Genomic DNA, 12,754 nt, shown 5'->3' with positions numbered 1-12,754 from the left:
CTGGACGGTGCTGGTGATAAACTCAGTGCGCAAGAGAAGAGCGAGGCACTGAAGGCTTGTGACGACACAATCAAGTGGCTCGATGCGAATACGTTGGCCGACAAGGAAGAGTACGAAGACAAGATGAAGACACTAACACAACTTTGCACACCAGTTATGACGAAGTTGCATAGCGGGGGACAAGGAGCTTCCTGTGGTCAACAGGCGGGCGGTTTCAATGGTGGACGCAGTGGTCCCACTGTTGAGGAGGTAGATTAATGTGTAGCAGTTAGCAAATGTAATTAGGAATAGATCTCTGTACTTTAATGTGTAATTCATAAGAAACTATTAGTAAATAGTTAACTAGTCTCTAAGAGGAAATATAATGTAAAAAAGAAAGACTGCAAAATATAACATTAATAAGTTATTTGTTTAAAAAAGAAATCTTTGTTGTATTTTACTTGAATTTCTTATTTTTTAATTTCTTTTTGTGTTTTGGTGTGGTCTACTGCATATTTTCTTGAAGTATTGGGCATTTTAGGCAAGGGTTCGAATATACATTCAGCAGGTGAATGAATCCCCGGTAGCTTATTTGAAGTATACGCTACGTTCGTAGCTATTCGAATTCAATTTTGTAGATTTCACGGAAGATCGGACTACGATAAATTCTGTGATAGCCCTGAAAATGTCGTTACTCTTGTTAGGCGATTTGCGCATTAATCAACTGAAAATTTGCTGCATAATACTGTGTTCAGAAATTCATGAAGCCAAAGCATCAGGCTCTTTTATTTCTAAACTATAAATGATGAAAATTTCCAATATGCGCAACCACGGTTAAATGTCGAATGGGAACTTAGTTGCGCAAATAAAGCATTTCCTCCAATTATAGTTTATAAATAAAGGAGCCTGATGCATTTCCGAACACAGCCTACTTTACACTTTTATTTTTTGGTCGACTCTTGGCGGCAATTACAGATGTGCAGTGCCTGGCTATATCAGCTGCCAGCTTTCAGTTGCTAGTTGCCCTCTGTAATACCATTTAAGCTATCCGCAATCGATCCATTATTCTATCACTAAGTCTACTAATCGGGGCTTCGTCTTACAAAACTTGATTAAAAAGCATTAAAAATGTTTGAAGATTTAATTTCTACCTAAACTTTGCAAGTTTTAATTACTATTTTTTCTTAACTGTTTATGGCTTCACCAGCTTCTACTGTTTCTTTTCCAATAAACATGCTACTGAAACAAGTAATTTTTAGCAAAAAAAAAAACGACTTCAACTCCCATATAAAAAAAATATATATATATATATCTCATGATCCACTGATCGGATCTCAACCAGATTAGTATGGGACGACCTCTGAGACACTACCTTTCCGATGCAAAAAGAATTATCGAAATCGGTTGACGTGGTCCAAAGTTATGCGGTAACATACATAAAAAAAAAAATAAAAAAAATATTCCGACGAACTGATAACCTCCTCCTTTTTTGGAAGTCGGTTAAAAATTTATTTGTAAACATTTACGATTTTTTTATCGGATATTTCCCATCAAAATCGTTTTGTATAATTGTTAGCTATCATTTTGAATTAATTTCCATATTGGTGCAGCCTTTTGCGACGTTATTTCTCTTATTTGTGATATGTTGGACGATTAGCTCGATTAAAAGATATAATAAAAATTTTAAATTTGGCATGCCACATGGCCGCTATAATAGCAGATGTGCAGGCAATTCTTCTGACGTGGGCAGCACAACAAACAGCAGTGATAGGCACGCAATTTCCTGGCATATACGCTATGCACAAACACTTGCTGGAGAAGAGTAAGTACTTGTGGCTATAATATTTACTCTCAATATCCACTAATTTATTCATAAATACTTTTGCCATTTAAAATATTCAAAATTGCTTACTTACCACATTTCATTTAACACCGCTGCAGTAGGTTCGGTACCGCAACGTTTCGTACTATGCGCATTCGGTTTCCTTGCCATTGTTAACGCCTACACAATGCGTCACTGTTTGGATATCGCGCTGGCGCACATTGTTACACCCAAACAAAAGTATGGGCGCATGCGCAATCTCAATTCGGTCACGTTAAGCTCATTTAACTTATATGAACGCATGCAACAACAACGTAATGGCACCTTAACGGATGCAATTGGAAAACGACGCACACAATCTATCCACTATGATTGGTCTGATCAGCTGCAAACATGCAATTTGGTCGCCTTTTATGTTGGCTATGTGCTTTCGCATGTGCCCAGCGCACAACTCTCTATGCGTTTTGGTGGCAAGTGGGTGCTTGCTGTCGGCTTAGCAACAACTGCAGTGCTCACAATTCTTACACCAACAGCGGTGAAATGTGGCGGCCCTTTGGCACTTATACTCATACGTATGCTAATCGGCCTAAGCGAGGGCCCAACATATCCGGCTTTGAGTGAACTGCTTTCGAAATGGGTGCCGGCTAAGGAACGCGCAACGCTGGCCTCACTCGTTTTGAGTGGCAGTCAAATTGGCATTTCAATGGGTAATTTCATTTCCGGTTTGCTGTTGCATCGCTACGATTGGACATTGATTTTCTACTACTTTGGTATATGCGCTTTGCTCTGGTTCGTTGCTTTCGTAAGTGCATCATTTAATGCGATCGCCTTACAAAATAAAATTTAATATGTAATTTCATCTACACAGACTTCTTTATGCTACAATGCACCAGAGGAGAGCCCATTTATACAGGAAACGGAAAAACAATATCTGCAAAAAGAAATTGGTACAGTAAGAAGGCGTCAGCAAAGTGTTACAAAAATTCCATGGAAGGGCATATTTCAAAATTTACCTATGTGGGCGATGATTTCGGCTACTGTGCAATACGATTGGACACAACTACAACATGCCGCTGAAGTGCCGCAGTTCATAAAAGACGCCAAGCAGCTGCCGCTAACCGAAAGTTTTATCAGTGGATTGCAGAATCAATTGCCGTACGTTATGAATTGGCTGTTGTCAGTGATTTCCGGTGTGCTTGCCGATCTGCTTGTAAACTATGAGATCTTTTCGGTGACGGTTATGCGCAAAATTATGGCCTTTGCTGGTAGGTTCTTTGAATTTTTCTGTAATGAAAACAAAGCGAATTTAGTAGGAATTTAAAAGTATCAGAGTAGAAATTCTATTTATCTGTTTTTCATCTCTTTCACCTCCACTAATAGCTGCAGTGGCCCCTAACCTATACAATAGCCTACTGCCTTGCTTGAGCTGCAGTGAGAAGGCGGATTTATTTGCCTTTAGCAATTGTGCCATAAATGTGCTGGGCAGTTATTATGCTGGCATTAAATTGACGCCGTTGGATATGAGTCCGAATTTCGCTGCTACTCTAATGGGTATTGCGAATGGCATTGGTTCCTTGACGGGCGTTGTAGCGCCATTTTTGAAGGATTCGTTAAGTCGTTGGGTAATTTTTTTATAAACAATTGTATGATAATTTAGATGAATAAATTCTTTAATCCCTTTTTTTCAGCCACAATTCAAAGTGTTCCGTGCGCTTATTTGGTTAGTTTCTACGTTGCTAATTTCAGGCGATGTACAACCTTTCGATCAGCCACACTCAACGGAGTCAAATAAAAATGAATAGGACAGGCTATAGTTATTATTTAATAAATATGTATTTGAAAGGTAAATTGCAGTATTTATTAAATATATATTTACAAAAAAAAAAATACACGAATAAAGTGCACTGTGTTCGACCTTTTAGTGAACTGAAGTCTAATCTACACCTCAATGTTTTTGGGAGGTTCTACACCGGCTGGGTTGGAGGCTGCTTTCGGCGCTATAAAGTGACTCGAAGGTACAAGTCGTGTTTTTATTATTTTGTAACAGCATACTAATTCCCCAAAGGGTTTTTGGGGAATGATGCTGGAGCGACAGTCCCGGGCCAGATATAAATTTGGGTCGTTCCGGTTACGTAAATTCAACTGTCGTGGGAACGGTATATGTAAGTCGAGTTGTTGAGCCAGCCGTGCGGGCCGTTCCTCCACGGCAATAGCAGACGATTTTGCCTCGATGGCAACGGGTTGACCCCAATAGAAGTGCCAACATTGAGAGTCGGCTTCCACATCCACCATTTCTCAAAGTGGTTTTGCTTTGTCTTTTAGGGTTTTAATGCGCCTTTAACTTCCAGACGAGACTGGCGAGGGTTGAAACCTGGTATAAGCTAGGCTTAATAAAGCTTTAAGAAATAAATAAAATAAAAATTAAATTAAATCAAATAGAAGCCGAGTGTCGTTTTTGTATTTTTAACAAAAAAAAAATTTTTTTTACTAAAACTGGCTTATGTTACTACTAGGCTACCTTTTTAATAGACCTATTAATTTTTAGGTGGTTATGTTTATTTTGTCAATTCAGTTTTGTCTTTTTTCGAACTTCGTGCGTCAATTAAAAATTGACATAACCAATGAAAACGAAGAAAAAACTTATAAAATTTTATAAAACCAAACTCCATTAAATTCAATTATAAAAAAACAGCTACTAAATGACTGACGCAGAGGATAAACGTCCAGAATGGGGCAAAAAATTGTCCAAATGTAAGTTGCTCCAATGACAAAAAAAAAACAATCTCGTTTGCCATACAAGCGCTCTTCTTTCTTTGCAGTTGTCCCAATACCACAGCGTGTTATCATGGCCATAATGGGATTCTTTTCCATAATCAATAATTATACGCTACGCAGTTGTATTTCCGTTACAATCACCCGTTTGGTTTTAAAGCGAACTTATTCAAATGAAACCGCGGCTAGTGGAGAGGTCTGCCCAAAACCTGAATTAACCGAAGAGGAAGAGAAAGTAAGAAAATTCTAGCACTTTTTTTAATCACAAAAAGAACTGATTTAACAAACCTATTTTCTAAAACCATCAGCTGGCAGGCGGTGAATATGACTGGTCACAGGAAATGCAAGGTTACATACTTGGCGCTTTTTATATTGGCTACATTTTGGGGCATTTACCTGCTGGTTTCCTATCCGAAAAATACGGCGCAAAATGGGTCCTGGTATGTGGAATGTCCACAGCTACCATACTAACAATATTTACACCATTGTGCATTAAATTACTTGGACCGGTTGCCTTAATTATTTTACGTGCTATAATGGGTTTTGGCGCTGGCTTCTCATATCCCTCATTCAGTGCTCTTTTGGCACATTGGGTACCCACACATGAGCGTAGTTTGCTTGGTGCATTTATAATGGGCGGTGGTCAAATGGGTACGGTGTTGAGTAATAGTGTGTCAGGAACTATTTTGCGTTATACAACATGGCCATGGGTATTTTATACATTTGGATTTTTCGCCGCTTTGTGGATATTGTTTTTTGTAAGTGATGCGTTGGAAGTTAGAAATTTTAAAACTAAAATGCAATAAAAAAAACAAATTTACTACAGATATTATTGTGCTATAGTGACCCAGAATCGCATCCGTATTTAGGAGACAAAGAGAAGGAGTATCTTATGCAACATATGGGTCGACTTGGACGTGATCATAATTTACCAGCTTTCCCTTGGTTGACCGTCTTCAAAAGCAAAGAAATGTGGGTACTCATTTGCGCCCAGATCGGACACGATTGGGGCTTTTATGTAATGTCCACTTGTTTCCCGAAATTCTTGAATGATGTTTTACAATTGCAAATACTCAAAACTGGCATATACTCTTCGATTCCATTCTTATTATTTTGGTTTGCTTCGCTTTTATTTGGGACAATATCTGACTTTATAATTAAACGCGATGTGAAAAGGGCGACATGTGTGCGCAAATGGATGACATTTATAGGTGAGTGCACACATGTAAGTACATACATAGATAAATTCCACATATTCAAAAAATTCGAATTGCACCGGAATGTGTTACCTTAATCCTCCTTGGAACTATCGTGCGTATTAGACTTACTACCATTTAAAAAATTTATAAAGTATCTATAAAAAAAACACATCCTACCTGCGTTGCTCAATGTTATATCTTTATTAATTTATTTTCACAGCCGCAACACCTTCAGGCCTCTTCATGGTTCTAGCCGTCTATGTTGGCTGTAATACTCTTCTAATTATTTTATTCTTCACCATCTCCATGGCACTAATGGGTGCCTTCTATGCTGGCATAAAATTGACTCCGAATGATATGACTCCAAATTATGCAGCTACTGTGATGGCTATTGTTAACGGATTGGGTGGCATTGCTGGTGTTCTGGCGCCCTATTCAGTAGGTTGGCTAACGAAAAAAGTAAGCACTCTTCTTTATGTAAGCATTTTAAACAAATTCTTTAATTTTAATCAACTTTGTAGACCCTCTTACCTGAATGGCAGATAGTATTTTGGCTGGCTCTTGCTATTCTCACCATACCAACTATACCCTTTTGCATTTGGGGCACAGCTGAAGTGCAGGAATGGAATGAACAATCAAAGAAGGAATAGAAAGTTCAATTTCCAATTCGCAAGGTGCTTTCTTTAGTTTAGTCGATGTGCACTGACGCTTTTATTTAATATACATATGTATTGATACCAATTGAAAATTTTTATTAATTCTCATTTTTAGATAATTGCATTGTTAGTTTTGCTTTGTTTGTTTTGGAGTTGCTTAGTAATTCGTTTTTATAATAGTATATTTGATAATAAAGCTGAAAAATTCAACCTGTTGAAAAGTATCATCAGTCTCTCCATTTGAGTGAATATTATTTTTTGATAAGACTCAGATTCAAAAACTGGAATGTGGTTAACTTAGTTATTAATTGTTTATTTTTTATCTGTTTACTCTCACGTTTTCTTACGACAGAGCTATAAATTTGTTCAATAACGATTTACGTTGGCATCCATATTTATTGTTTTTTTTTTCTACCTTCTCACAGACTAATGAAAAATTAGATTCATCCTCCTCGAAAATACTAAATCTGTTGTCATTGTTAGGATAATAAGTTAGTATCACGAACTGCCTTGCGAGAAATTTTCTTGACCGTCTTGATGCGGTTAACTGCGATCTCTTTCTCCCTATGAGGAAACTTTGACCTTTGCAGTGTGGCCACTATTACCACATACAATGCTATTATTTACTTCACATTCTGATTTGGATTAATTTTTGCCACATTTAAGGCATCTAGCTTTTAATTCGTAGGACATTAAGATATGACCTAATCGTCCACAATTATTGCACTGCCTTAAGGGAGGTATATAAAGGTCTACCTCAAGCTTTGTATGTTCATATATAATCTGTTTAGGGATCTCATTCCCCGAAAAACTTATTTTTAAAGTAGTTGGATTGAATTCGATTGTATCGAATGCTGGATTTGACATACTTTAGAACATAAGATTCCTTAAAACATGTGGACACACCTCTAACAACACCATAGATTTCTGGGGAATAAAGGGTTTCAGACCTCTTTTAAGAACTTTGTTGTCAAGAACCAAATTGTTTTCAGCATATGTATTTTTAAAGGTTACCATATACGTTGTTGTGCCTAAGGTGCAGGCCACGCAATGAATGGCAAAGGGAAGAGCGGCTGAGCGGCGCCATACAGAAATGCCGGTCAGTGCGTGGCCACTTCAATAGTATTTTATATGTTTTAATTTTAAGCCGCTCAGCCGCTCATTGCGTGGCCTCGACCTAAGCCATATGTAAAATTTGTGGCGTCAATCTTTAATTTGGCCTAGCAGGCTTAAACCTGTGGTTAATCTATCATTTGCAGTATTCCGATGAATCGACCAATACAAAAATTTCGCTTTTGAAAGTTTGAGGGTACATCACTGATTTTCGCGCATTTTTCATTTTCTTTTTCCTCAGCATATTCGTGCTTTTTTTAACGGACTCTAACGTAACTTTTTGGAACTGTTTAGTTTCCACACCATTATCATAACTATTCCATGCTGCCTTCAATTTCTACCACCCCCATTCTGCAACTCTTTCGTATTCGGATTTTGCTACGAATCGTAGAAATAGTATGCTGCAATCCGAATCGTACTTTCGAACTTTCGAAATTCGTAACAATGGCATGCCTAAAAACGAACGAGTAAGCTTTTTTGCGTAATTTTGTACGAAAACAATTCTGTGTCGGAGGCGAAATAAAAAGATGTAAATCAATGTGTGTTTGCAAGAAATATTGGTGGTGTTCATTTAAACAGATAAATTTGCCTTTCGCATATACGTATATTTTTATCCACTGCTTCATATCAACGGTAAAAAAGAATCTTTGTTGCCCTTAATCGAGAAACTTGGGTCCGGTTTAGTTATTTGTACAGCGCTTTTCGGTTGTTGTGTCCAAACGCATAGCCCGAAGCCAAAAACTTTAACATACACGTGTAATCAAAGGATTCAAATTTTTTTAAGATAAATGTTTCAAATTTTTTACCACTAGCTTATTAATAAACTCATTTTGCACTATGCACTTTTTTGCAAATTTCGACGTGGGTTCTGCGCAAAAATACTGTAGCCGGAGTGATATGCACAAGAAATGTTGTATGCCTTTGACATGCGGAAGCCCCTCTTCTCCGGCAAGACAGAAAGGCGAATTCTACTTAGTAAGGGTTATAATCTCTAAGCGTGTCGGAAGGCAGAAGCAAGCGCAACAGGTGGTGGACCTAACAAAGTGCATGTTTTCAATGGCTTGGAAGAAGCTGTTATTGCATTAACTGGATTGAGAACCAGAGCTTCAGGCATAGGATTAGTTCTGGCTTGTGGTTCAACAATTCAACCAGAAGCTAACATAGATGCGTCCATGGTTACTATGCCCGGCAGCTCCGCATACCTTTGTGAGTCCATTGCCATAGCGCGCTCTTACTCCGCTGCCATAACTGCAAATGCATCAGAATCAATAATTTTCCTCAAAATATTGAAAACCAATAAATTTTACTATAAACAAGCACATGATGAGTGTTTTTTTAATTCCTTTCCACTTTGTTTTCCTTCATTCAGCTATCTTCGAAAAACAACTGATAGCTGGCAATGATACACATGTTTCCGCAAGGGTTGCAGCATGTGGATTTTTCGTTTTTCGTAGCGTAGCTACGAATTACGAATTACGAAAATTCGGGTTCTAGAATAAGGGGGTACATTTTTCCCGCCACTCGTTTTTGTTAACCGACTTTAACAGAATTTTAATGAACTGTTCATTTTCTACGCCATTATCATATTCCATGCTGCCTTCAATTTCTGCATTTTTCCCGCAAATTTTCACCGCTTTCCTCATTTTTCAAGCCAATTTGTTGGTTAATCTTTATAAGCCCTCTACCTCTGGCGAGCTCACAAAAACCCGTCACCTCTGAGTCGCCTCTTTATTTTGCGCAATTTTTGGTTTCTTGAAGACACTTCGCCGACGACGAATTCGACGACGCCATTATGGCCTTTTTATCTCTGCTAGCCTTTAAAGCATAGCTGGACAGCGTCTCGCCGCCGGGCGACTGCGCGTCGCATTCGCGTATACCAGTCATGCCCAGCGCAGGGCACTTGCATATGGAATTCTGCCAGCGCAGGGAACCTGCTTATGGAATTCTGCTAACGTTGGGCAAGACTGGCGTATACACACACGTTCTGCTTGAGAAGGCAGCGAAAGCTTAATTCAACTGCACGACTCGTTCGCATGCACACAGTGACATCAATTGCACGCACACTACAAAAATGCTCTGCCGAGACCCTCTGCTTTAAGGCAGCTTTGTCTTCTTTTTGATCGGCATTATGAACAATTTTCCTTTTAGTTTCACGCGGGGAAAAAGAAAGAAAATGCGTAATTTCAAAACTACGTCGCCAAACACTCACCTGCCCTCCAATTTGCTGCGCCCAATTTCGCTATAATTTAGTAAACTCGACGGGCAACTAGTTTAGTTGTTTTTAAATGCTATAAATTAGCACACACGCGCCCACACAAAAAGCCTTTGCTAAAAAAAAACTTGGCAAATGAAGTTTCCGCCCGCGTTCTTTAAATTCACAAAATCATTTTACAGTTACTCAAACAGTGCTGCCAAATTTTAAAGCAACTGGTGATGTAAGAAAACAATGTAAACGGCTATTGGATACTGCTGCACTCACACAAGCAATAATTAAAATAACTTATAAATGTTAACAATGGTTTGTTTAATTAATGAATTACAATTGCCAACTAAAAATATACATATATGTATGTATATTGATTTTAAAGCTTCGCTTAAAGAACTATGACTAGTTAGATTCTACTAAGGTACTCGGTTTTTGCACATATATATGTACATATGAACCGGATGTTTAGCATCACAATGTGCAAATCCGGTAAAAAACGGAAATCGGCGTCAAATTTGAAGGAAGTAATAAAAAAACACTGGCCGCTGTCGATTCGCCACCAGTTAGGGGCGAAACGAACGAAACTATTAATGAGGTACAACGAAACTTGCCAACGCTCATTCCTGCTTGCTGTGCCCAGCACCTCTTCACATGCTTAAAGAGGCGGAGGATGAAGATGATTCATGACAGAAACTGGGGGGTTGAGCACTGCTGCCACAACAACTGCTTGCTAACTTTGTTGTTGACTTCACGTAGAAATTTTTCGTCAAGCGAGCAGAGACGTGGCGAATCGAAGGCGTCTACTTTTAGTGCTTGAAAATACAAGGAAATGGAACAAATGTTTCTCCGGACAACTATTTATAATACATTTCCGGTCCAAGTACTTACCCTTAGCAAGATAACCCAAAAGCGAGAATTGTTTAAGGATGAAAAAAGCTTTAGTGGGAATTCTTACAACATCCGTTGGTTATAAAATAAAAACAATGACTGCTTTAAGTGCTAATATTTTAGCTCTAAACGTTTTCGTTTTTATTAATAACAATAATGTAAGCGTAAATAGTTATGATCTAATTTAATATTGTGTGTATAGAAAATGGCCAGGGTACAATAAATTTCAATCAACAGAAATTAAACAATGTAATGACTTTGGATCAACAAGGCGATAATTACATAACTAAAATTTTATTTATAAGTAATAAAATATGTTTGTGATTATTCGCATAATACACTTTTGTTAAACAAGGCATACTCAGGTTTAATTTGCAAGCTTCTGTGCTCCATTTATGTGGCGCAATATCTAAATTTGAATAGTGTATATTAAACCATATGTACTACCTACATATAAATGTGTTAGAACCCACCATGCTCGCAATTCGGTAGACATAACTTTGGCTGTGAATTTCATTTTACACTGTGAATTACGGCAATAGCGAGCTAGCTATGAGTGACCGAATAAAAAGCGCCAAACCCGCTTCCGCTCCATAAACACACAAAATGGGAAAGCTTGTGTTCTAGTTTCGATTAGGCATTAACCCCCCAGAAAACATTTACTTAGAACAATAATACAAGCTTATGGGAGTGTCGTCATAGTTTAATAAAAAAAAAAAACTTAGGAGCACCTCTTCTTTCATTTAGTTGCATGAATTTTTTATATGAGTATTTCCACCTCTTATACTGCACTGATTAGACTTTGCTCGGTAAGGTTGGGCCAAAGGAGGTGAAATGCTTGTATGCTATATTCACGCTTATTAACTGCAAGTTCCTTCTTCTTTAGCTTATTGGAATTTCTTATATTAATGGTTATTTTGCAGCGAAATTACTTAAACTTGATACTACTTCAAAGTACTTTTAAAGTTCCTCTTCTCACACGCTTACATTTTATACCGACACCGGTATTGTACCCGATTGTGCCAGCGCAGATACTGTCGACATATCAATACCCAATCTACGAGTAACATTCACTTGAGCAACTGCGGCATTTCGCAAAGCATATAGATGACCCATTTCTGATCTGCTCTTTGCCAGTTTTATTGCTTTTTCAAAAAGTTCGACAGCACGATTTAGATTTGCCCGTTGCACTTCAATTGTGCCGAGTGTCTCATATGCTAGTAAACATTTGTTGTCCACTTCTACTGCTCGATTCATGAGTTCGATGGCTTTATCAATATCACCCTTCCACTGTAGTAGCATTATGCCACGATGTACATATAATGAAGCATTTTCTGGCGCTAGCTTAAGAGCTTTCTCGTAGAATTGATCTGCTTGTTGGAATTGCTGCTGGTCGCCCAAAACTTGTGCCATCAGACTGTAACATTCAACACAGTCGGGGAATTTCTCAATGGCATTCTTGAATTCGTTCATGACTATCATTAGTCTTATCTGATCTTGGGACATCAATGCCATACGATATTCGGCGTAACATTTCTGTATGTAAGCCATTGCATGATTTGGTGCCATTTTTAAGACCTTTTCAAATTCATTGAGTGCTTCAGGCAGCTGATCAATCAAAATGTAGATTTGTGCACGCTGATGATGAACATCTGGATTTTCTGGTTGCAATTTCGACGCAGCATCAAAATCTGCCAGCCCCAAGTCTTTCTCCTCTAGCTGTATATGCAAGGAGGCACGCTTAATAAAGGCAGCAGCACGAAGCGACACATCGGCATCAGCTAATATTAAACAATTTTAAATAGTTGCACTATTATTAATTAAATATTCATAAAAAACTTAAACCCTTTCACATACCGTTATTGATCACAGCATCCAAATCTTGTTTCGCTGCAGCGAAATTACCCGAGAGCATATGAAAAGTGCCGCGCAACAACAAAGCTTCCGATTTGTATTGTGATTCCGATTCGGAAGTCTCAATCTCTTCCGTACACTCTGGTATAACTTCCTCATACTGCTCTTCTTCCAATGCTTTCTTCGCCCGCGCAAAACCTTTCAAACTTGCTCCGTCTTCTGCCATAGGCAAAGTAATGCCCTCTATTGGATCAGCAATAAATGA

At 38.2% G+C, this 12,754-nt stretch overlaps 3 protein-coding genes across 3 annotated transcripts; 2 read left to right on the top strand and 1 right to left on the bottom strand.

The window, feature by feature from the left end:
* Positions 1 to 1,507: 1,507 nt before the first annotated feature.
* LOC118740716 (sialin-like) lies at positions 1,508 to 3,652 on the top strand. The gene is made up of 5 exons (XM_036472364.1): positions 1,508 to 1,801; positions 1,921 to 2,603; positions 2,670 to 3,066; positions 3,182 to 3,423; positions 3,490 to 3,652. Exons 1-5 carry the CDS (start codon positions 1,681 to 1,683, stop codon positions 3,601 to 3,603), a joined length of 1,557 nt encoding a protein of 518 aa, XP_036328257.1. The 5' UTR covers positions 1,508 to 1,680; the 3' UTR covers positions 3,604 to 3,652.
* Positions 3,653 to 4,432: 780 nt separating this feature from the next.
* LOC118740726 (sialin-like) lies at positions 4,433 to 6,500 on the top strand. Its single transcript, XM_036472376.1, has 6 exons — positions 4,433 to 4,552; positions 4,621 to 4,808; positions 4,882 to 5,331; positions 5,400 to 5,784; positions 5,993 to 6,231; positions 6,294 to 6,500. The coding sequence occupies exons 1-6, from the start codon at positions 4,501 to 4,503 to the stop codon at positions 6,420 to 6,422; spliced, it is 1,443 nt and encodes a 480-aa protein (XP_036328269.1). The 5' UTR covers positions 4,433 to 4,500; the 3' UTR covers positions 6,423 to 6,500.
* A 4,241-nt stretch (positions 6,501 to 10,741) lies between these two features.
* On the bottom strand, positions 10,742 to 12,751 carry LOC118740714 (mitochondrial import receptor subunit TOM70-like; the record flags this gene model as incomplete). The annotated part of the gene is given in 2 exon segments (XM_036472362.1): positions 10,742 to 12,416; positions 12,493 to 12,751. Coding segments are annotated over 2 exon segments (1,050 nt in total), but the record flags the coding sequence as incomplete, so codon positions are not given.
* Positions 12,752 to 12,754: the final 3 nt, after the last annotated feature.

The sequence above is a fragment of the Rhagoletis pomonella genome, unplaced genomic scaffold, assembly GCF_013731165.1.
Source record: "Rhagoletis pomonella isolate Grant_MI unplaced genomic scaffold, Rhpom_1.0 Rhpom_scaffold_00006, whole genome shotgun sequence".
In the NCBI taxonomy this organism is placed as follows: Eukaryota; Metazoa; Arthropoda; class Insecta; order Diptera; family Tephritidae; genus Rhagoletis; species Rhagoletis pomonella.
Note: the sequence above shows the minus strand (reverse complement) of the source record. Positions and strands in the feature narration are given on the sequence as shown.

Bases quoted from the DNA above. Each gene is read 5' to 3' on its own strand.
- LOC118740716 (XM_036472364.1), top strand. From the start codon at position 1,681: ATGGCCGCTATAATAGCAGATGTGCAGGCAATTCTTCTGACGTGGGCA. The intron at 1,802-1,920 runs GTAAGTACTTGT...ACACCGCTGCAG, and splicing joins CAAACACTTGCTGGAGAAGA to TAGGTTCGGTACCGCAACGT. The intron at 3,067-3,181 runs GTAGGTTCTTTG...CTCCACTAATAG, and splicing joins CAAAATTATGGCCTTTGCTG to CTGCAGTGGCCCCTAACCTA.
- LOC118740726 (XM_036472376.1), top strand. From the start codon at position 4,501: ATGACTGACGCAGAGGATAAACGTCCAGAATGGGGCAAAAAATTGTCC. The intron at 5,332-5,399 runs GTAAGTGATGCG...AATTTACTACAG, and splicing joins CTTTGTGGATATTGTTTTTT to ATATTATTGTGCTATAGTGA. The intron at 6,232-6,293 runs GTAAGCACTCTT...TCAACTTTGTAG, and splicing joins TAGGTTGGCTAACGAAAAAA to ACCCTCTTACCTGAATGGCA.